The sequence below is a fragment of the Tachypleus tridentatus genome, chromosome 6 (genome assembly GCF_004210375.1).
Source record: "Tachypleus tridentatus isolate NWPU-2018 chromosome 6, ASM421037v1, whole genome shotgun sequence".
Classification (NCBI taxonomy): Eukaryota; Metazoa; Arthropoda; class Merostomata; order Xiphosura; family Limulidae; genus Tachypleus; species Tachypleus tridentatus.
This window is the reverse complement of record NC_134830.1, coordinates 167,578,942-167,602,257: the sequence shown is the minus strand read 5'-3', so window position 1 is coordinate 167,602,257 and position 23,316 is coordinate 167,578,942. Positions and strand designations below refer to the sequence as shown.

The 23,316-nt window shown below is 34.5% G+C and overlaps 2 protein-coding genes across 2 annotated transcripts in view; one reads left to right on the top strand and one right to left on the bottom strand.

Annotated features, from left to right (window-relative positions):
* The first annotated feature begins 1,314 nt into the window (after positions 1 to 1,314).
* On the top strand, positions 1,315 to 10,553 carry LOC143254397 (uncharacterized). The gene is made up of 6 exons (XM_076509500.1): positions 1,315 to 1,647; positions 4,276 to 4,519; positions 6,174 to 6,386; positions 7,503 to 7,667; positions 8,803 to 9,077; positions 10,422 to 10,553. The coding sequence occupies exons 1-6, from the start codon at positions 1,528 to 1,530 to the stop codon at positions 10,524 to 10,526; spliced, it is 1,122 nt and encodes a 373-aa protein (XP_076365615.1). The 5' UTR covers positions 1,315 to 1,527; the 3' UTR covers positions 10,527 to 10,553.
* Positions 10,554 to 11,443: 890 nt separating this feature from the next.
* The window catches only part of LOC143251809 (uncharacterized), a 30,808-nt gene continuing 18,935 nt past the window's right edge, over positions 11,444 to 23,316 (bottom strand). Inside the window, exons 14-16 of the mRNA XM_076503052.1 lie at positions 23,139 to 23,186; positions 20,370 to 20,444; positions 11,444 to 13,230 (exon numbers count right to left, since the gene is read on the bottom strand). Coding sequence (XP_076359167.1) covers positions 12,747 to 13,230; positions 20,370 to 20,444; positions 23,139 to 23,186 — 607 coding nt within the window. The 3' untranslated portion in view covers positions 11,444 to 12,746. The remainder of the gene's footprint in view (positions 13,231 to 20,369; positions 20,445 to 23,138; positions 23,187 to 23,316) is intronic.

Sequence of the window (23,316 nt, the reverse complement as noted above, 5' to 3'; positions counted from 1 at the left end):
CCCCTCCTCACAACAAGAAAATGACCTTCATTAGAATGGTACTTGAGTATTTGAATACATCTTTATTGACGTACTTGGTAAAAATTTGACGTACTTGATAAAAATACTACTGAAAATGGAATTATTTAAAATATTATTTAACGAACGCCATCTATTTTAATATATAAAAACATAACATTTTTTTTCGGAACAATCCGAACACTCTTCCTGAATCATTATTTTGTAAGATGTAGAACAGCGTTTCTGTTACAAAAACAATGTGAAAAATATTTTCAAGAATGTGGAAAACTCTATATTATGTATTTTGTACACTATTAAGTATTTTATAAGTAAGGTGTAGTTAAACAAAGGGACAATAAGAAAATTATTCACGTTCCCTGATGATAAACGGTTCAAAATAAATGACAAATATACATTAAAAAGACTCCTATATGACTCTTATCTGACTTAACTAAAAACCATAGGCCATTAATATAATTTAATTATGATAAACGATTCAAAATAAATGACAAATATACATTAAAAAGACTCCTATATGACTCTTATCTAAATTAACTAAAAACCATAGACCATTAATATAATTTAATTATAATAAAAGGTTATTTTCAAATGAGGAATTTTACTTTAAACAATCATGCCCTCAGTGGTTTAGCGGAAGTGTGAAAGCTTATAACACTAAAAACCGGGTTTGGATACCCACAGTGAGTACAGCACAATGAAATAACATAGAGAAGAAACGCAGGAAATGAAACGAACGAGAAAACTCGAGAGTAAAGAGGACACACAAATGTGTCAAAACTGATTTCTCCTACATCAAGTCAGTCTGTTCCATTTACTGTGGTTTTTTACTTGCGTCCTAGATACTTCCGGTACGTCAGCATCCTAGATAATTTGACTCAACCCATTTCGGAGCTAAACCAGGCTCACCTTTAACTGTACTCGATGAACCCATTAGCAGAACGATCCTAAAGTGGATTACATCGGCCAGAAAGCTGACGCTGCATCACGTCATATTACAGACCAACTGTTCAAAGTCTTAATCGACTGGGTACATATGTTAGATACATACACTGCACTGTCAACTGCGTGGTTACATTACTTAAGCATCATTTTTCACTCATCCCAATTGGTTTCTGAGTTAAAGTTCTGCAAGCAGAGAACAGGATAGAATGTTAACCTACTCTAACCTTGTATGTGTAGAACTTGGAAACTTCCTTGAATTTCTCCGTACAACGTGATACTTTGTAGATTCAAAGAACTATAACAGTGCCAAACCATGTAACACCACCGCCTCCTCTTTCTCTCAAACGTGGGAGTCAGAGTTATGGTAGTCTTTCGCAAGACATTCTTAAAATATGTAAAAGATAAATATAATTCCAGAGGCTTACCATTATATACCAAACAGAGAATGTGGGTGTATGTTGAATTTGTACTCATATAAATATGTAGAGTCAACAGTGTTGCTTGTGATACTGAGATCTGTCACTGCCTATACACAATCTCTAAGAAGACTTAAAAAGTTACAAAATGATATTTAGAAAGTTATATGAAGACAGCTGTTCTAGAAGAAACGCATTTTTAAACTTAACTTCTTGGTCTCTTCTGTGTTTGTGGATTTCTTTGCCATTATTTGGAGCAAAAACAGAGGTAATATACAATTAGATTGTCCATTTGATTTTTTTTTTTTTAAATTGTGAAAGGCATTATGGGAGTTTTCTTTCGATTGTTGACTAAACAGCTGTAAAGCATAACTTAATAGAATAATCCGCGACTTGCAGAGATGGCAGTCTTTCTTTGATCAAAACTCTTTAAAACTTTATCAAATCAAGATTTTTTTAAATCTCTAATAAACCTTTTGAATAGGTCATTCAACCCCAAACCAAGCACTCATAAAGCTTGTGAAACATGATTTTTTTCAGCAGAACAATCCCAGTGTCTATTTTCTAAGTTGAAGGGTTTATACAGAACGATAGCAAACTCTGTCAAATCAAATTCAGTTTTCTGAAACAAACTGGATTGTTTAGCAATATAAAACCAAACTAGTATCGTAGAAAGCCCGTGTGAGCAGAAAAAAATAACTTCGGCTTTCCTACTATTGTTTAAGGCTCGTTTGAATAAAACGAAATCATTTTAGATTTCTACTGTTGTGGAAATCTTGATTGAGCAGAAACAAAATTAGACCAATATAGAGAAAAAAAATAATTTTAAATCAGTCTACTAATGCAGAAGGTTTATTTGAGCAGAACAAAATCATTTTTGGTCAACTTTCTGTTGTAACACGTTTGTTTGATCTGATCTATACTGCATTAATCAAAACATGTATACTTCTAACAGTTAATTTTAAAGCAAGAATTTGTGGTAGTTTAAGTTCTTGAAATTTCTCTTACTAAAGAGCGGAACCACTACTTGGCACAACACAGGTTTGGCATGCGAGAAGTATTAGTCGAAACATGATACCACGTGATGCATAAACTGGATTACCAGATACTTATAGTATTCTAAGTTTTTGTTCACTTTATTTCTTTGAAGCTGCGAAAAATTAGTTGTCGGTTTTCATTCTTTTTCCTTTCCTGAGAAGTACTTCCACTGATCGGTTTACGTACATCGCATGAACTGATTTCCTAATAATGCCAAATAACTACATCAAAAATAAATAAACATCACACATACAGGTTTTATAAAAAAATAAACCAGATTTAAAAATTGCAGTATGGAAATACTAAAGTCTGTCCAAGTGAAAAATATCTGTCTGATTATAAACCTCACAAACGTGAGAACGCGCCATCTATCTTACGTACCAAGATACAATTTAATAACCTAATTACACGTATACCAGCCCCGCTGCCGAACGTATTTGTTTTTGGTCTTGTCTGAAATTAGTTGTTTTTGTTTGTTTGTTTGTTTTTAATTTCGTGCAAAGCTGCTCGAAAGCTATCTGCGCTAGACATTCCTAATTCAGCAGTGTAAGACTAGAGGGAAGGCAGCTAGTCATCACCACCATCGCCAATACTTGGGCTACTCTTTTACCAACGAATAGTGGGATTGACCGTCACGTTACAACGCTCCCACGGTTGAGAGGGCGAGCATGTTTGGTGTGACGGAGATTCGAAACTTGTCTGAAATTAGAAATAATAGAAGACATGGTTTTTTTACATCCTTTTTAGTTAGATTCTAAAGTTACTGTTTTACGTGTAAATTCATATTTCATTAAATCTGCTATAGTAGTAACGGAATACATTAACTATATTCACAGTAATGGGATTTAATAAAACGTTAATATCTATTTATCAAATATGAAATTAAAGTAAAATGCCCTTTGTTTTATTAATTTAATACTTTACCACTCAATTTATGAGAATCAAATGAAAAAAAAAGAAAGAAAAAGATTTATAATGCACACTGTCCCTCCGTGTCATAAGCTCATGTTTGGTCAGTCAGCGGGGTCAGGTAGTTTGGACAACATAATCGTTTCAAATTATTTCCTTCAATGAGGAAAGGTAATAATGTGTTACCTGAAGTATTATTGGTTCAATGAGAAAAGGTAATAATGTGTTACCTGAAGTATTATTGGTTCAATGAGGAAAGGTAATAATGTGTTACCTGAAGTATTATTGGTTCAATGAGAAAAGGTAATAATGTGTTACCTGAAGTATTATTGGTTCCATTAGTTTTTATTAGTATCTATCATCGTTTAATACCTTTTACTTTGCATTGTTATATGTCATGCGTATAACAAAGTAATATTGAGACATCAGCCTATATACATTGATCTAGAAAAACTTTTGGCCCTGCATGGCCAGGTGGGTCAAGGCGTGCGACTCGTAATTTGAGGGTCGCGGGTTCGAATACCGGTCGCACCAAACATGCTCGTCCTTTCAGCCGTGGCAACTTTATAATTTGACGGTCAATTCCACTACTCATTGGTAAAAGGGTAATCGAAGAGTTGGCTGTGGGTGGTGATGACTAGTTGCCTTCCCTCTAGTCTTACACTGCTGAATTAGGGACAGCTAGCGCAGATAGCCCTCGATTAGCTTTGCGCGAAAGTAAAAATAAACAAATAAGAAATCTTTTACTTGGTTTTATTATCTGATCACGTTGTAAGATTACTTATAATATTGGACTTATTTTTTGTTATTTTCTACTATAAAAAACATTTTTCTTTAAGAAAAACCGAATTTAATTTTTGATTCCAGAAGCCAAATTACTAAGTGAACACAGCAAAATGTATTGAGTGATTAAAGTATATACGTTGAATACTGATTATTTTGTATCTAGTTTAACACAAAGAATCTCACGAAGCCAGAAACAGAAAAATGGGCAGAATGGAGCACGTGGTCACCTTGTACAGCCACGTGTGGATATGGTGTTCAAGATCGTCAACGAACTTGTGTAACTCACGTCAGAACACCAGATTCTACATTCAAACGAGGCCGCATAATTAATTACTTTGACAGGAAATGTCCACAAAAAACACAGCATCAAAGAAGGATTTGTAGTCTAGGCAAATGCTACAATACCCGTAAGTTTGTGAAAAGCTTCTTGTTTGAGAAACTAGCTACTGTTTAATCATTAATTACCCTTGCCTTTCGTCCAAAAAGTTGAATCTCATAAATAAAATTATTTTTCGTGGTCACAGAAATTTTGTAGATTTGTTAATGTGCATTTTACTACACTTTTCATGAACGATGTAATTAATAGGGTTTTCATAAGTGCCAAACAAATTAGTTTTAGTTTGTTTTTTAATTTCGTACAAAGCTACACGAGGGCTATCTGCGTTAACCGTCTCTAATTTAGCAAGGTAAGACTAGAATGAAGGCAGCTAGTTATCACCACCCACCGCCAACTCTTGGGCTACTCTTATACCAACGAACAGTGGGATTGATCGTAACATTATAACGCCCTCATGGCTGAAAGGGCGAGCATGTTTGGTAGGACGGAGATTCGAACCTGCGACCCTCAGATTAAGAGTCCAGTGCCCTAACCACTTGGCCACGCCAGACCAATAAAGTAGTATTGGCAATATGTAAAATCAAATATATTAAATGTTTGTACGAAATGTGAAATCGCTGAGATGTTAATATCTTTTTTAATATTGTTGATAAAAGAATAGCTCAAGAATTGGCTGAATGTGATGATAGACTAGCTGTCCTCCCTCTAGTCTGTCTCTGCTAAATTAGGGACGGCTAGCGCAGATAGCTAGCTCTCTTGCGGCTTTGCGTGAAATTCGAAAACACAAACAAACATAATTTCCGAATATTATGTATGGAAAATGTATAGCCTTAAAACACAAATTTATCATACATGAGTGCTGGTAATAAACTAGCTTATTAAAATGCTTTTTAAACATATTTATATCAACACAGCTTAAGATAGGCGAGGAGTTATCTAGCTATGGTAACACCAAGGTAGGGTTATTGCCATTGAAAAATCTCCTTTTAAAAGGAGGCATGATTGTTAGGGAGCTCAAATTGCAATCTAAATTTCGTGGGCTTGAATCCTCTTTAAAATGTTTGTCCTTTTAGCCGTAGGGACCTTATTATGTTTCGGCCAATCCCACTATTTGTTAGTATAAGAATTGGTGGTGGGTGGCGTTGATTATCGGCCTTCCCTCTAGTAATTGCGAAATTAGGGAATGTTAATGCAGTTGACCCTAATTCGAAACTAACCAAAGATTAAAAAGCTAGAAGTACAAAAGGAGGAACATTTAAAATATTTTACCATATTATGTTTGTTCTGAATTTCGAGCAAAGCTACATGAGTGTTATCTGTGTTAGCTGCCTTCGCTCACTGCTAAATTAGGACCAGCTAACGCAGATTCAGAACAAATAAATAAACGTAATATAGTAAAATATTTTAAATGTTTCTCCTTTTACCAACGAAAAGTGGGATTAGCCATCACATAATAAGGCCTCTACAAGTGAAAGGGCGAGCATGTTTGGTGTACGATATTGTGAATAGTATGATAAGCTTTATTTATTTTCGAATACTTTACATATTTTTAACTTTTATTTAACAATAGAACTTATGCCTCAGTCTTAATTCTTGTTTTGCGAAACCTTAAATACTTTGTTTCAGAGATACACATCGACTAATATATTTTATCTTAAAACAAATCATGCTTTACAAACCTTCATTATGATAATTGTTCCTTAAACAAACGGTTTTCGGTTTAGTTTCAGTGAAACCGCAGCGGATCTGTCAACCTGCTGTATCATTTAACCATGGAAAAATAATAGGTGGAGTTAAGCCTATCCTTGGTGCAGTCCTAAGATTTGTTTGTGACGAAGGATTTAAACGCACTGGGCCTGCGCGAGTATACTGCCGGAAATTTCCTGACGGAAGTGTGGGATGGAACGCTCCTTTTCCTGAATGCTTTCCTATTACAGGTATTTGTAACATATAAATGTTATAGGAGTTAAATTGCTAAGACGTTCATAACCGATAATATTAGTGTAACCGATTCTGTGAAATTAGGATGTGAAATAGGCTTTGTTATGTGTTTCATTGCTGTCAAGAAAGGAAACGGAAGTTATTTCCTTATTATTTCCCAGAACCACGGCGCTAACATAGTTGCTACCAGCGACAGGTGGCAAATTGGTGCTTTATTTCTGCCACCTTTTACAAAAGACATAATTAGTTCTATCAGTAGATAATTGGAAACATTATTGTATATTTGTCTACACTTCCATATCTATAAAAATAAAGTTCATTTTTTTCATATATCTAATTAAAGTTTTGTGCGCACGCTGACTTACTAGTATATTTGGTCCCCATTTCTGTTAACGATGCTTTTCATATTCTTTACGAGCATTTGATACGTTTTTTAAAATATTTTTTGAAACTGGATAAGTTAGGGTTAACAGTAAAAACTATTGTGTTTGTTTATAATTTCCAAACGCTAGTGGCCCGGCAAGGCCAGATGGGTTAAGGCGTGTGACTCGTAATCTGAGGGTCACACCAAATATGCTCGCCCTTTCAGCCTTGAGTGCGTTATAATGTTACGGTCAATCCCACTATTCGTTGGTAAAAGAGTGGCCCAAGAGTTGGTGGTGGGTGGTGATGACTAGTTGCCTTCCCTCCAGTCTTACACTACTAAGTTAGGGACGGTTAGCGCAGGTAGCCCGCGAAATTCAAACCGAATGCTAGTTTTTACAATTCTTACTTTTCGCTTCTCGAAGACTGTTATGTACATGTATCATATTTGCAGGTGGATAAGAAAGCAATAATAACAATAGCAAATCTTAGCACAAAAATCAGAATTGCACCAATAAACGTGACCAACCTTTAACATTCGCTCTAATTTAAAATAGTTCTAGATGGCCTTTTAAACGCATGATTCCTTATTGATTGAAAGTTTATTTGCTGCTATGAAATCTACTATTTGTTAGAAATTCACTGATGTATCGCTGTCAACTGCTCATTATGTATTTATTACTTAGAGTTTCCATATTTCTTAAGAAATAAGTGACTTTTTTGCGACTAAATGTTTAATTTTTGTGTAGGTGCAACTGTGTCATGTTCATTCGATGAAGATTTGTGTGACCTCCATCAGGGGAATAACGATGATTTTGACTGGACAAGACACAAAGGTCAGACTCCCACGCGTAACACTGGTCCAAAGTCGGATCACACGACATATAACTTAACAGGAGCGGTTCAAGGGTCAGGTATGAATATCAGTTATTTTTTGGGCTGTTACCAAAATTGTTATTATTATGAATCTAAAATCTATCATAAAGCTAGACTTGAAGAAATCTTGCTAAAAATCTTTCTTTTTATTTCTCAACGTTTGTTTTTTCTGGTAAACAGTACTTATCTTACCTCCAGACTATTCATCTACGTTATTTACTTATCTTACCTCCAGACTATTCATCTACGTTATTTACTTATCTTACCTCCAGACTATTCATCTACGTTATTTCCAAGTGCATGCATGCTTTGATATGGTTAAATAAGATCAGATTAAAAACTTATGTTCCTTTTTTAGTTTCCCAGCGCTAGTAACTTTTTAAATCCTACGTTTTATCTCTGAAAGGTTAATATGCAACTGCATAAAGCAATTCGCCCTATCTTGAAAAATATTTAGTTGTATTATTTTACCGTTGAAGTCTAAATTTAAAAAGTGAAGTAGAAAAGATCATTTAAGTTTTTGAAAGTTTATTCTCCAATATTGTTTTAATTATACATTCAGTTGAATGTATAAATAAAATAAATAAATGATAATAGTTTTCCATATTCTATAAGAAGGTTGCACAGACAAATTCATATTGTTTGCACGATTGAATGTTTTGATTAACCTAAATATAAAAAAAATGTTTTTAGTGAAAATCTTCACTGATCTATTTGAGTTTGAAAAATATATTTTATGTTCAGTGAAATTCAAAAAACTGATTGGTAAAAGTTTATGAATTTTAGTAAAATCATAACTCGTTATAACTCCATATCTTTATTATATTATTTTCAACTTTTTTAAAGAAAAATAAGTGTAATAATTTATTATTCTTATTTTGTTCGCTTCACATTTCATAAATTTTATTTTTATTCTTTTATTCTACTGCATTATGCATTGATGACATAAACTTCCAAAGCAATAATTCAAAACATTAAGATTGTGAATAACATACGCCAGATGGCTTTAGTTGGCTACGTTTCATTTAGCAATGAATTTGAGACGGTAAAGAACGTGCGTTTCAGTTGTGTTTATTTCGAGTTTCAATCACGCTTTAGGCAACGTTATATCCGAGTATATACTTGTAAAGGAAGATTTCGTATTAAGAAATATTTTCTCCTCTGTTTTTACAGGGTACTATCTTTATATCGAAACATCTAATCCCAGAAGGGCATACCAAACAGCTAGATTAATGACACCATGGTTAAATACGTCACAAACAGGCTTTTGTTTAACATTTTGGTATCATATGCATGGAAAAAGTGTGGGGACATTGCAGGCATTTTTACATAGGAGTAAAAGGAACGGGCAATTGGAAGAAACTTTGTTATTTAAAGAAACCGGTAACCATGGAGACATTTGGCTTCAATCAGCGATAAACATTCCTGTGAACAACACTGAAATCAGAGTAAGTAATTCACTATCTGTATATATAATAATAATTAATTTATTGATTTCTTTTAGTTTCTTTATTAAACAGTTAAAGTTGAAACTCAAACACATACTTTTTTGAAGACAGATTTGAAAATTTAAGATTACAACAACAGAAGGTTGTACTTATATAAACTCTCTAACTTGAAATATATACCAACTTAATACTTGTTTAACTGTCAATATGTGCTTACCTAATACTTACATGACAGTCAATATGTACCAATTTAGTACTTACATGACAGTCAATATCTTTATAATTCAATCATATTTTTAAATCTATGTTCCCAGTCACATCTTATGGCCACGGATTATAGCCTTATTTTATGATCTATGTTCTCAGTCACATCTTATGGCCACAGCGTTTAGCCATATTTCATACTCTATGTTCCCAGTCACATCTTATGGTAACAGATTCTAGCCATATTTTATAATGCATGTTCCCAGTCACGTTTTGTGGCAACAGATTCTAGCTATATTTTATAATGTATGTTCCCAGTAACATCTTATGGCCACAACTTCTAGCCATATTTTATAATCTATTTTCCTAGTCACATCTTATGGCCACAGCTTGTGGCCGTATTTTATAATCAATAATGTTCCAACTGAAATTTACTGCCAATGTTGTCGGTCAAACATTATAGTTAGTACTCTTAGTCAAATGATATTGTCAAGGTTATTTTATTAAGTCAAACGCTGTATGGTCATTGTCCTTCACACGTTTCTTACTTTGTGTTTCTGATTAAGTTACATGATCGGTGAAATTACTAACCAAATTTTACGCCTAATGTTCCGAGTCAGATTTAGGAGTCAGAATTGTCTTTGCTGAAAACGTCAATGACTTTTTATTCTTTAATCTTTTACCATGACGAGTCTTTTTTTGTTATAGCAAAAACAAATGTTCTTCGATATTCTGATATAATACAAGTGAATATAATAACTTAGTAGAGAGTACACCCATAACTTTAAAGTACAAACCCAAGCCGCTAGAAAAGACATCGCTTAATGCTATAACGTCTAAAACCTATGGTTTATGTAAAATACACTTATGTACGTTAGAACTGAATAATTCATTAAAAGGAATTTAATTTCTTGTGTTTTATAAAAAATATTTTTAAATGGTTGTTCATTTCTTTTTTTCTTGTAAGAGATAAGAGCTTCATTAGTCCTAGCTCTTTTTCGTCCTATTTATGGCGATGTTACTTAATGTAAATAGCTTAAAACTCCACTGAATAATAAATTATTTTAACCTCAAAGTGTAACATTATCAACTACGTCAAGGCAAGATTATTTTTTTAATTACAGCTTTTTTGTTTCATAGGTGGCGTTTGAAGGCGTAGTAGGAGACGATGTTTTCGGTGACATTTCTTTAGATGACATTGTCATTGAAAGGAATTTATGTATCGAACGTACCTATGGCAAATGAGAATAATAAAAGCCGTTAAGAAAAGACGTTTTTTATTATCAGCAATTATTTTCAAGTTTTAACCTTTAAGTTTTTTCCCATTATGAAACAAGTTTGAATAGGACTTATTTAGGAATGAGCTACAGAAAAAGAAATATTGCGCAATCATGTTCAACGTAGGCAATCTTGCAACAACAGACATTTTCAAATAAATGCCTCACGATGTTTCCAACTATGATAAAAAATAGACATTTTTTGATTTGATGATCCCTAATGTTTCCTGTTGCGTGTTGTGACATTCAATAACTTAAGTAACCATGGTGGCAATAGTAATTTTGAAGTTGATGATTCGTGATGATTCTGGATGCAAGTTTTATCAATTTACAACATGAGTGTTATGAGTGAAATTAAACCTTTCTGTGGAGTATTGATAAACAAGCAAACTAGCACACAACTACATATGTTTCTACCCATATTGTGATCTTCATGAGTATCGAAACCCGGTTTTTAGTCTTATAACTCTTCAACTTACCTCTGGTCTAATAAAAGAAGCTTTTAACGTTAGAAGTCGGATGATGTTTTTAAATTTTAAATAATAGATCAAGTTATATATATTTATATATATACATATGTATGTATGTTATTTACTTAATAATATATGTATATATATATATAAAAAAACAAGCATAGCACAATCTGAAAGCAGATTTTCAATATTGTTTTTTTTACAAAAAAACGTTAATAGTTTTTTGTTACCTTATATCAAATATCACATTATTTCTCATTTTTTCTGATTCATATTTCAAATATTTTTCCTGATACAACTTTTATCAAATAATAGTTCTTTTGGAAAAAAACCACAAACCGTGGGATCAGATGTGGCTGTAAAGATAAACTTCCTGAGAGAGTTGTAGTCATGAAGAAAAATCTGATTGTGATAGAGGAGATCGTAATTTATTGAGACTTACTATTACACAAAACACTATGGTTCTTATTGAAATAAGAATAAAAATACACTAGTGATTACTCATGCCTTTATTACTCTTATGAATGTAATATTGTATTAATTTCATTTGCACAAAGCTGTATATTAGGCTATCTGGACTTTGGTGCGGTAAGCCTTACTGTATCGTTTGCTTATCAAACACGTTTCTTACATACATGTATATACATATTTGCTTTGCTATTATTTGCTGTTTTCTTCATTACAAGCATTGAAATCAAGTTTAGTGAAAGGAAAATGACAATTTTAAAGTAACATTATTTACATAATATCAGAGTGGTATGAAAGATACTGTCATTTTATTTTTAATGTAAAATTAAATTTCAGAATGCCTAACAAATTGTTTCACTAGGCCTAAAACGTTAAAATTTGATCATTACGTGATTTTAATTGCGTTCATGATAATAGAAAAATAACATAAAAATTTCACATGCTATAAATCAAACAGAATAAAACGAGTTTTATGAATAATAGAACAGCCTCATTGTCAATATTAATTTAAACAATTTATACTATTAAAGAACAAAAGGTATGTAGAGTCAATAATTTATTTTAATTTCAGGTCATATTTAATTACAAGTTATACATAGATGTCAATAAAAGGATAAGTAAGATTAAATTACGAATACAATAACAACTCAATTAGCAAAAAAAAACTTCTATACGTTACTCATTAATTAAAGTATTGCTTCTACATTTTGAAGATTATGTAAAGAAATACTGAAACAGTGAAAATAATTAAAAATCATTACCTTTAATATATATACAAGACAGATAAATCAGTTTTATATAGTACTTATTTTCAAAATCTAAATTATGCAATACTTAAAGAGCAAATATTCATGAATATGTGTAATAATACCTTTCTGAAACACATTGTAGTAACATATCTTGCAAGTAACACAAAAGGACGACATATCACATCACTGTATTGTTATAAATTTAATATAGGATGTAATTATGATATTGTTATGGAAATTGTTGCAGAAGAAATTATTATTGGAATTAAACAAAGCAACATTTCAACAATCGCTACCATACTTTTGTTAAATGTACACCATGATTAAGCCTAAAAATCTTTCTTGAAACATTGCTTTAGTTTATATCAAACATAATGGAATGGTCTAATATATTTTTTAAAATCATAATTTTATTAAGCAACAATTATTTCATTTGATGATCATAATTTATACCTGAAAATTAGGATAGGTTTCTATAGTTTTCCACTGGAACCATCTTCATTGCTTATTATCGTAAGTGATTACTTCTAATTCCTCATTAAACGTAACTACCGATTTCTTTCTGTTCTGATTGTTTTGATCATATTTGTTGTCATCCGTATCATTAACCGACTCTGTGTCAGCCGCAACGTTTTGACTGCCATCATTGTTGGCACTGTCTGTAACATCGGTACTATCAATATCTGGATAATCTGGCTGTGGTAACGTGTTCTCCAGATCATTTGTTTTGCTGGACACATCACTCTCTACAATCGGATGACCACTGCTGACGTTACCGCAGTTCGTGTCTTCTATTAGTTCAATCGATTTATCCTCAACATTTGTTGGACTGGACACTGGCAAGTCGGTAGCTGATGACATCCTAGCGGCTTTTCTTTCGTTAATTTCTTGAACAATATTCTTGAAGAAGTTTTTTGTTATGTTTTCGTTGTCTTCTTCCATTACTCTTTTGAACAGATATTCAGTATCGCCGTCTGTAACACTTTGAAATAAAGAAAAATGAAAAATGAAATTAGGTTTGAATTAATATATATATGTTAAGATTTAACAATAATGTTTAGATATTAATTTTCTGTGCCATTCATGACAAAATAAATTAGAATCATATACAAACAACTGCTGTTGTTTGAGAACAAAGCCATATTAGGCTCTCTGCTCTGTTAACTAATGGGAATCGAACTCCGAAATTTAGCATTGTAAATCCGTAAACTTATCATTGTCCTATTGGAAGACTGTTGTGAGAAAAAACCTCATTTAGTGAAAGGTCTGTCTGAAATGAATTCCAAGGTACTGTTACACAGGATTATGGACGTCAAAAGCTGATTGGAACAGTTATTGAAATCAATGTGTTATGATAAAAAAAACAACAACAGATTTTTAAAGATGCAGGATTCTAGGATATGAGTGTCCTAAACATTTCAGTACGAATCTAAATGTTTATTGGTAATCTGCTGAGGAACAAGATACGTGTTTAAGTAAAATATTGATATGTCAACATCATATTAGTAATTCGTTGCATGAGAATTAAGAAATGCGTTATGAAAACAAATCATTTACTAATGAGTTAAATGATAGTTTAATATTACAGGCAAGCGTATTAACTGCGCAAAAAGATCTCTATTTTACAGGATTTCAAGATACGTGAATGTCAACTACTATGCTCCGAGAGTTGTAGACCGGGTATGTTTGTTTGTTTTTTGAATTTCGCGCAAACCTACTCGAGGGCTATCTGCGCTAGCCATCCCTAGTTTGCAGTGTAAGATTAGAGGGAAGGCAGTTAGTCATCACCACCTACCGCCAACTCTTGGGCTACTCTTTTACCAACGAATAGTGAGATTGACCGTCACGTTATAACACCCCCACGCCTGAAAGGGCGAACACGTTTTGTGCGAGCGGGAGTTCAACCCGCGACCCTCAGAGTACAAGTCGAACGTCTTAACCCACCTGGCCATGCCTGGCCAGTGTACGTCGGGGAGAATATTGATAAAAACACATACACTGAAACGGTCACCTCTGTTACATAATGTTTGATTTGGCCAGACAAGCGTGACTATTCAGACAATTTGAAAAATATTTTGAATATGACTGTAAAAAGTGGTCTAGACTTGTTTTAAGTAATTTTGATTTGGTCCGTTCGTAATAGTTATAGAAACATGGAATCATACAAAGAAGCGTATTTCATTTAGAATAATAATACGCTATTACATCACACGTTACGTCTAGGACTAGATAAAGATCACAGTTTACCTTGAGCACTCTAGTGTCAATCTGAGATACTATAGGACAGTTTGGAGTGCTGTCGGAGGAATACAGGAGACAGGACAGCGATTGGTGACAAGTCTTAATAACACAGACAGGCAGACATTAAAATGAAACATGGGCCTACGCCTTAATACAACGAAGGATCGGTAACAAAATCATTTTCTCAATATTTTGGTAACAGGTATACTTACACAAACAAAAGCATCAGTACTCCATAAAGACATTACAATGTTTACACGTTATATTCTCAAAAATACGAATTTTGAGTTTGCCAAGATGTGATGATCCAGTTAATAAAAGGGTGTTTTTAACATATTTTATTTCTAGATTTCAATGTACTTTCACAAAATACATAAAAATAACATAAGAATCTTGACAAATTTGATTTTCATTTAATCATATGCGCAATTATACCGTTTTCATATTATCAGATGTGGTATTTACTTATTTCTGTTTTTAATTGAGTGATAAAGTTTTACTGCCCTCAGGTTTAGACAGTTTAAAGTGAGATTATTAAATTGGATTCAGATAAGAGAAATATACTATGACTATTACTCATATATTAGGAAGCAGCTATGAATTAATTCGTATTATCATATTTTTCATATTTATAAGTAATATAGAATATATAATTAGATGTAATTTCGTTGTGTTTCTGCAAGTAGCTAAGCACATTCTTGGTACACCATACAGTTCCGACCAGAATGGGTTCAAAAGGGTAGACTGCATGCATGTTAATAAAGAGGTAGTGATGCCATCAAATATTACAGACAGTGTTACCTGCTGTACAATGTACGTAGTCTGTATTACAGATAGTGTTACCTGCTGTACAATGTACGTAGTCTGTATTACAGACAGTGTTACCTGCTGTACAATGTACGTAGTCTGTGTTACAGATAGTGTTACCTGCTGTACAATGTACGTAGTCTGCATTACAGATAGTGTTACCTGCTGTACAATGTACGTAGACTGTATTACAGATAGTGTTACCTGCTGTACAATGTACGTAGTCTGTATTACAGATAGTGTTACCTGCTGTACAATGTACGTAGTCTGCATTACAGATAGTGTTACCTGCTGTACAATGTACGTAGACTGTATTACAGATAGTGTTACCTGCTGTACAATGTACGTAGTCTGTATTACAGATAGTGTTACCTGCTGTACAATGTACGTAGTCTGTATTACAGATAGTGTTACCTGCTGTACAATGTACGTAGACTGTATTACAGATAGTGTTACCTGCTGTACAATGTACGTAGTCTGTATTACAGATAGCGTTACCTGCTGTACAATGTACGTAGTCTGCATTACAGATAGTGTTACCTGTTGTACAATGTACGTAGTCTGCATTATAGATAGTGTTACCTGCTGTACAATGTACGTAGACTGTATTACAGATAGTGTTACCTGCTGTACAATGTACGTAGTCTGTATTACAGATAGTGTTACCTGCTGTACAATGTACGTAGACTGTATTACAGATAGTGTTACCTGCTGTACAATGTACGTAGACTGTATTACAGATAGTGTTACCTGCTGTACAATGTACGTAGTCTATATTACAGATAGTGTTACCTGCTGTACAATGTACGTAGTCTGTATTACAGATAGTGTTACCTGCTGTACAATGTACGTAGTCTGCATTACAGATAGTGTTACCTGCTGTACAATGTACGTAGTCTGTATTACAGATAGTGTTACCTGCTGTACAATGTACGTAGTCTATATTACAGATAGTGTTATCTGCTGTACAGTGTGCATAATCTATATTACTGACAATGTTACCTGCTGTACAATGTACGTAGTCTAAATGCATTCTCGTTCTTTGCTTCAGTAATAACACAGTTTAAACCAGGTTAAACCAACTCAAACACAGATATGCCTATGTATGGATAATGTTCCAGCACTTCACTAGTATCTAACTACAAGCATTCAGCTCCAAAGAAACTGATTAACTTATGTTACATCCACTTTACCACAACAAAGAAAGAACTTCTTGACTTCCAAAGTTGTAAATTCTACTCTTTACTAGAGTTGTTTGATTGTAATTTTGCGTAAAGCTACACGAGGGCTATCTGCGCTAGCTGTTCCTAATTTAGCAGTGTAAGACTAAATGGAAGGCAGCTAGTCATCACCACCCACCGCTGACTCTTGGACTACTCTTTTACCAACGAATAGTGGTATTGATCGTAACATTATAACGCCCCCACAACTGAAAGGACGAGCATGTTTGGTGCGATGAGGATTCGAACCCGCGACCTTCAGATTGCGAGTCGCACGCCTTAACCCACCTGACCATGCCAGGCCCTTATTAGAGTTGAACACAAAGACATCGATTAAGTAACCTGCTCAGGGACTTTGTTGATGTATTCATGAGATCAGAAGGCAGTCGTATTGGACGACAATCACACGTTATCACAAAAGTCGTAATATCGGAGGTAGTAATGAAGTGCCCATTCATTCTCTAAAGATCACAGTAGCAAAGGTCTGGTCCCAAGATGAGACTAATAAATCTAATTTGGGCTTGCATCATATTATCAACACACTGTTATCCAGTTCATTCAAGATAGTTGCTCCATTGGAGTCACGATCAACTACGAACAAAGACAAAATAATACTATTCATAGGCCCATAAATTACATAAGCTCCTAGGTCACCAGTAAGCTTAACCTGTTCTTAATAAAACAATACTCAGAATGGCTAATGTGCTTCAAAAATCCAGAAAGTATGACTGCATATTGGATAAAAACACTCAAGAGTACAATACTGTCCAAGTCCTCCACTAAATACTAAGAAAGCCAATCATTACGTGCTGGGCATTATTAATTATTTAGCTAAGTGAGCTAATACCAAACCGTTAGTTGTTAGCATAGTCCATTACAAGTGTGTTAGTTGAACAATGATTTTCATTTTTGGAACACTTGGAGAGATTAACATGTTGGAGTTAGCTCATTCTCCAATAGACAGCTGTTTGCAGACTAGTAGCCCATGTTAGGTGTAATGGAAATGCAGGATCCATCATATACTTTCAGTCTCGTGTTTAAACTGTACAGGATGTTAAAAATATGCTTGCTAAGTGTATTAACTTCAAGCACCTACCACACGTCACGATGGGTAACCATGCAACTGAGCAACAAGCGAGTATATGTTTTTCAAATATTTTGATGGTTGGATAAATAGTACAGTAAAAATTGGCATGACCAGTGCATAGGTGTTGCAATGTATACAGGAATGTGTCGAATGGCTGCTTTCTGCATTATTTGAAGCATGCTAATTAGCACACCAGTAATGGGTAAAGCAGCTATGTGGCAAAGCGATGTTGATGCCGAAAATTAGCAAAACAACAGCTTAAACTTGGATATACCACCTAGCACAACAGAAAAAATCGGTGTCTAGTTAGGCATATCAAAATTTCGTCTGACTACAGCTTAAGAAAGTAAATGAGAGAGATATAAATAGCATTACTTATATATATAACAACTAAAGTTGTCTATAGGCTTAGAGCTTACATTACTGATGAATCTCTAAAATCACTGGTGATGATAAGAGACCAGTATCAAATACCTGGCTATTCCTGGAAAGTCAGATGAGGAAATGTTATCAGGGGGAGCAGTTTGGTTCTGGTTTGATTCAAATTTCGCGCAAAGTTGCACGAAGGCTATCTGCGCTAGCCGTCCCTAATTTAGTACTGGAAGACTGGGCTACTCTTTTACAAATTAACAGTGGCATTGACCATCTCTCTCTAATGTCTGCACGGCTGACAGGGAGAGCATGTATGGCGAGTAATGATTCGAACCCGCAACCCTAACATTGTGAGTCGAGCGCCCTAACCACCTGGCCACGCGGGATCCTGGAAGAACAGACTACAGGATTGCGCCTTAATAGTCTGTCAGGGTCTGTAGCAGCCTTTGTAAAGAACTAACATGAGCTGTATGAATATGGCGTGATTTGTAAAATTTTATTGGCTTTTCACGTTTATCTAGTGTAGTGGGTTTATATTAACTTTATATAGAGGTACAAAATAAATGAACACAACAAGTCAGACTTAATGCTCTGTTATAAATTTAAAAAACAATTTTATTGCTGTCTATTGTGTATATACACGTGTGCTAAATATATGACGACACCATGTGATCGTGAAGAGTATTAACTAGTCGTTTATGACAGATATGTACTTACAATTCTGTCACAGCTATTTCGTGTTGGCTAAACAAAAATAATTGTAGCCTTGTTTGTGAAATCAGGGAATTATTTGAATTACGTTTAACGTATTTCAGGAAATAAGTTGAACTTTCTGTGTTTTTTGAGTTGAATTAACCCCTAGGATACAAAGATATGAAGAACCAGTTCTTCCTGTTCATAGTTCACCCAGTAGACCTGGGTACTAGTAAAACTACAAAACTCTTACAGGTGATATTAAGATGGCAGAAGGCCATAGATGAAGAGAATGCAACAATAATTAATTACCATTTCTGGAGCTCAGTAGTCTTAGATGCTGACCTCATGAGTATTTGGTCAGCATCTAATGAGCAAGGAGCTTCCTTACACTTGAGACTAAGTTTCAAGTTTATTTGACAGTGTGAAAAGTAGCTTACATTGTTTTTTTTTAAGTTAGTGTTGTGCAGTTACAAGTACCACTACGTTTAGCTTATTTTTAAATTTCGTTTTCATATCTTAAGTGAGGATTTTCATCTCGCATTTTTAATTCTATATGGATTTTTATATTAATTTTCTGTTTGGGTTTTGTATTATAATAACACATTTAATCATTTTGATTTAATATTATTATTTCCTTTTATTCTAAGTTTATTTTAGTTTTAAATTTTTCAGTTGTATTTTAATCCAGCTCGCTTTTAGATCCTGATGTACTCCTTCACTGTCTAAGCGTAGGCGACATAGAATCGTGTGTCAAATATAAAAAGAGACATTACTGTAATTTAAGAGCTGTTAGTTAACTTTTTGGTTTGGCTTTTAGTGCTTAAATTAGAATTTCGAATCTGGAAAGCCCTAAGATAGGGAAAGGAAGATATAATATATTAATATCAACATATCTTGTTTTCTATAGTTAATGTAGGATATATTCAGGCTATTTTTTTACATTGTCATGAAGTTGTTTAGCGTGAAGTTGGTGTCTTCCGTAAACCGGAAGTAACAAGGCCATACACGTACACTAATAATCTTGCTTGGATAAGGTTACATTGGCTGTCTGAAGGAAACTTGCAAAATATGGACTCTCTATCTATGTCTATTCCTTGAGGCAGTATGACCTTATTTCAAGTAGCATTACAGACACCCGTAAAAGTCAGTATGAGGTGGGATGTTCTCACTTTTGTACGTTATTTGAAATAACCATTGAATTATGGCATTCTAAGGATCGTGGGATACTGTTTAGAATTCTGGTCAACTTGAAGACAGTATTCTTTCTTACTCCTGCTCCTGCCTCAATGTCAAGTTCAAGCTACAATTTCAATCAGGAGTTTGTCAGTTGGGTTGAAGAGTTTCACTACGCCACTTTATTGTGAATAATTATTTGATTCAGTTTGATTTCTCGCACGTGCTGATCGTGTTCATTTAAACATTTTTCATAAAATTTCTGGGACACACGTTTTATGAATACCTGATTCCTGTCTGTTAGAGATGTATACCGAGATATCAGTCAAATAAGTAAATTGTCACTCGAACTCGAGTTTTAGCTTGTTTTATATCTGAAGTCAAATAAAATTGTCTCAGAGAAGAAAAAATATTATTTTAGACATATACACTAAAACTATAAATAGACGATATCTGATTCAGTCCTTTCATGGAAGAAGAATATAAGAAATATTCTCATTATGAGTTTGTTTTAAAAAATAATACCTTTCTTGTATAGATGGTGGAAGTGGAATCATCCAACTGGGTTTTGCACTACCATCCAATTCCGAGCGTGAGTCGCTGTTAAACAAATCCAATGGTAAACATATTGTTAACATATCAATGATCATAATAACGTATGGACTGTGTATTATTAAATTTCTGTATTCATTTCAAATTTAATTATAATGCTTTGTTAATATTTCAAAACTTCATATCAAAGGTTTCGCACTTAAGTACGGTTTAATAATAATAAAAGTGGTATGCTATTGTCAACCTGCCATCCGAAGTGAAACTGTTTGTTTTTGAATTTTGCACAAAGCTACTCGAGAGCTATCTGCGCTAGCCGTCCCTAATTTAGCAGTGTAAGACTAGAGGGAAGGCAGCTACTCATCACCACCCACCGCCAACTCTTGGGCTACTTTTTAACCAACGAATAGTGGGATTGACTGTCACTTATAACGCCCCCACGACTGAAAGGGTGAGCATGTTTGGTGCGACCGGGATTCGAAACCTGGACCCTCAGATTATGAGTCAAACGCCTTAACACGCTTAGGGTTATCAATTCCGAATAAAATATTTATCAGTGTTTTTCAGTTACAATGTTCAGTTATAAATCCATTATGGAATTTCTGAATCTCTAGTTACTGAAGATTACGAGAAAATTATATATTGATCAGCAGGTGTTTGTGTTCACAAATTAAAACAAATTAACAAAACAACAATTGTTTCAACCACGGACCAAAATGTTTAACTTTCTCGTACTTAGAAACTCTAAGTTCTAAGTAAGAACTTATGTGACATACACTACTGGCCAAAATCTCAAGGCCAACGAACATAAAGAAAAAATATGCATTTTGCGTTGTTACACTCAACCGCTTATTCGATAAATGAAAATAAGAAAATGTAAAATAAAAATAAAAAACTTTTTTGGCCTGGCATGGCCAGGTGGATTAAGGCATTCGACTCGTAATCTGAGGGTCGCGGGTTCGAATCCCGGTCGCACCAAACATGCTCGTCCTTTCAGCGGTGAGGACGTTATAATGTGACGGTCAATTCCACTATTCGTTGATAAAAGAGTAGCCCAAGAGTTGGCGGTGGGTGGTGATGACTAGCTGCCTTCTCTCTAGTCTTACACTGCTAAATTAGGGACGGCTAGCACAGACAGCCCTGCAGTCGCTTTTTGCAAAATTAAAAAAAAAACTTTTTTAACATTTAAAATATCGGGAAAATGTTAACACTATGGAATTAGCTTAAATGCTAGCTGGTCAAAAGTTTAAGACCATACCAAAAAGAAGTCCTAAACAGGGTAGGAAATGCCCAACAAGAGGTCTCAGTAGAGAGTTGCACGGCCGTCACTGCGAATAACTGCAAACATTCGCTTTGGCATAGTCGATATAAGCGTTTGCAGAAGGCTGGCTGGAATGTTATTTCAAGTGGTGAAGATGGCTTCACAAAGACCATGCACTGTTTGGAATTGACGTCAATCTCTATGGACTTCCCTTGCCATCCACCCCCAAACATTTTCAATGGGATTCAGTTCGGGCGAACACGCTGGATGGTCCAAAAGAATCGCGTTATTCGCCATGAAAAAGTCCTTTGTCCTGCGGGCATTATGGATTGCAGTGTTGTCCTGCTGAAAGATCCAGTCATTTCTACACAATCGAGGGCCTTCAGTCAATAAGGATGCTCTCTCCAACATGCCAATGTAGCAAGATGTTGTTTGACCCCCTGTATAACCTGAACCTCCACTGTTCCATGGAAGGAGAAAGCACCCCAGTTCATGATGGAACCTTCTCCACTGTGTCGTGTAGAATATGTGTCCGGTGGAATATCCTTATCATGTGAGTAACGTTAGAAGCTATTCCGACCATCCAGGTTAAATTTTTTCTCGTCATAGAACAAAACCTTCGTCCACTTTTCTACGTCCCACGTTTGGTGCTTCTTAGCAAAGTTTAACCGAGCTGTTTCGTGGTGTTGAAGGTGGCGTGGCCTTTGAAGACGTTTACGGTTTTTAAAGCCTTTCTCTCGTAGATGCCGTCTTTTTGTTCTTGAGCTGCATTCTACGTCCGTAAGGGCCTTAATCTGGTTCGACGATCAGCTGGTGTCTTGCCGGACAACCCTTCGAATCCTCCTGCTCAACACCGGCGAAATTGTTTTGGGCCGACCACTTGAAATTCTCGTTCCGTATTCCTCAGGGTCTCTTAAGAAATTTGCAACAGCAGTTTTACTACGCCCAATCTCACCAGTGATGGCACATTGAAAGAGATCTTGCTTTTGCGGCTCGACAATTCTGCCACGTTCAAACTCTGTCAACTTTTTAGCTTTTGCCTTGTTTTTACCCAATGTAACTCAAGAGATGTCAGTGGGAGATGTTGACAACGCTAATGCTTGAACACAAAAGACTAAATTTCGTTACGTGTTTACCGATTAACGCTTTGTTTCAGTTTCCATTTGGTCTTAAACTTTTGACCAGCTAGTATTTAGGCTAATTTCATACTGTTCACATTTTCCCTATTAAATACTCAAATAAGTGGTTGAGTCTAACAACGCAAAATGCATATTTTTTCTTTATGTTCATTGGCCTTAAGATTTTGGCCAGCAGTGTATATCGAGATTATTGTTATAAAATTCATGAGCTTACAAAACTCCATAACTTCATAACAACTGGATTCCTTTTACAATAAGGAAGTCCAGTGATTCCCACATTTAATTCTATGTATTATAATACAGTATTTAAACACAGTATTTCACATTATTACATTTCACACGCACCGTTTCGTTAATTGCTCCGTATCCTCTTCTTTTCTTGAATGATTCTTTCTAATAAAATAGAGCATATATGAAAATATAATGATACAATTATATTATTGGCAATGTTAATGATACAAAAAATAACTGTACATTAATGACAGTGATAATGATACAAGCAATAACTGTACTTTAATTATTG

Coding starts and splice junctions, on each gene's coding strand:
- LOC143254397 (XM_076509500.1), top strand. CDS start 1,528: ATGATATTTAGAAAGTTATATGAAGACAGCTGTTCTAGAAGAAACGCA. Junction 7,668..8,802: donor AGGAGCGGTTCAAGGGTCAG/GTATGAATATCA, acceptor CTGTTTTTACAG/GGTACTATCTTTATATCGAA. Junction 9,078..10,421: donor TGAACAACACTGAAATCAGA/GTAAGTAATTCA, acceptor TTTGTTTCATAG/GTGGCGTTTGAAGGCGTAGT.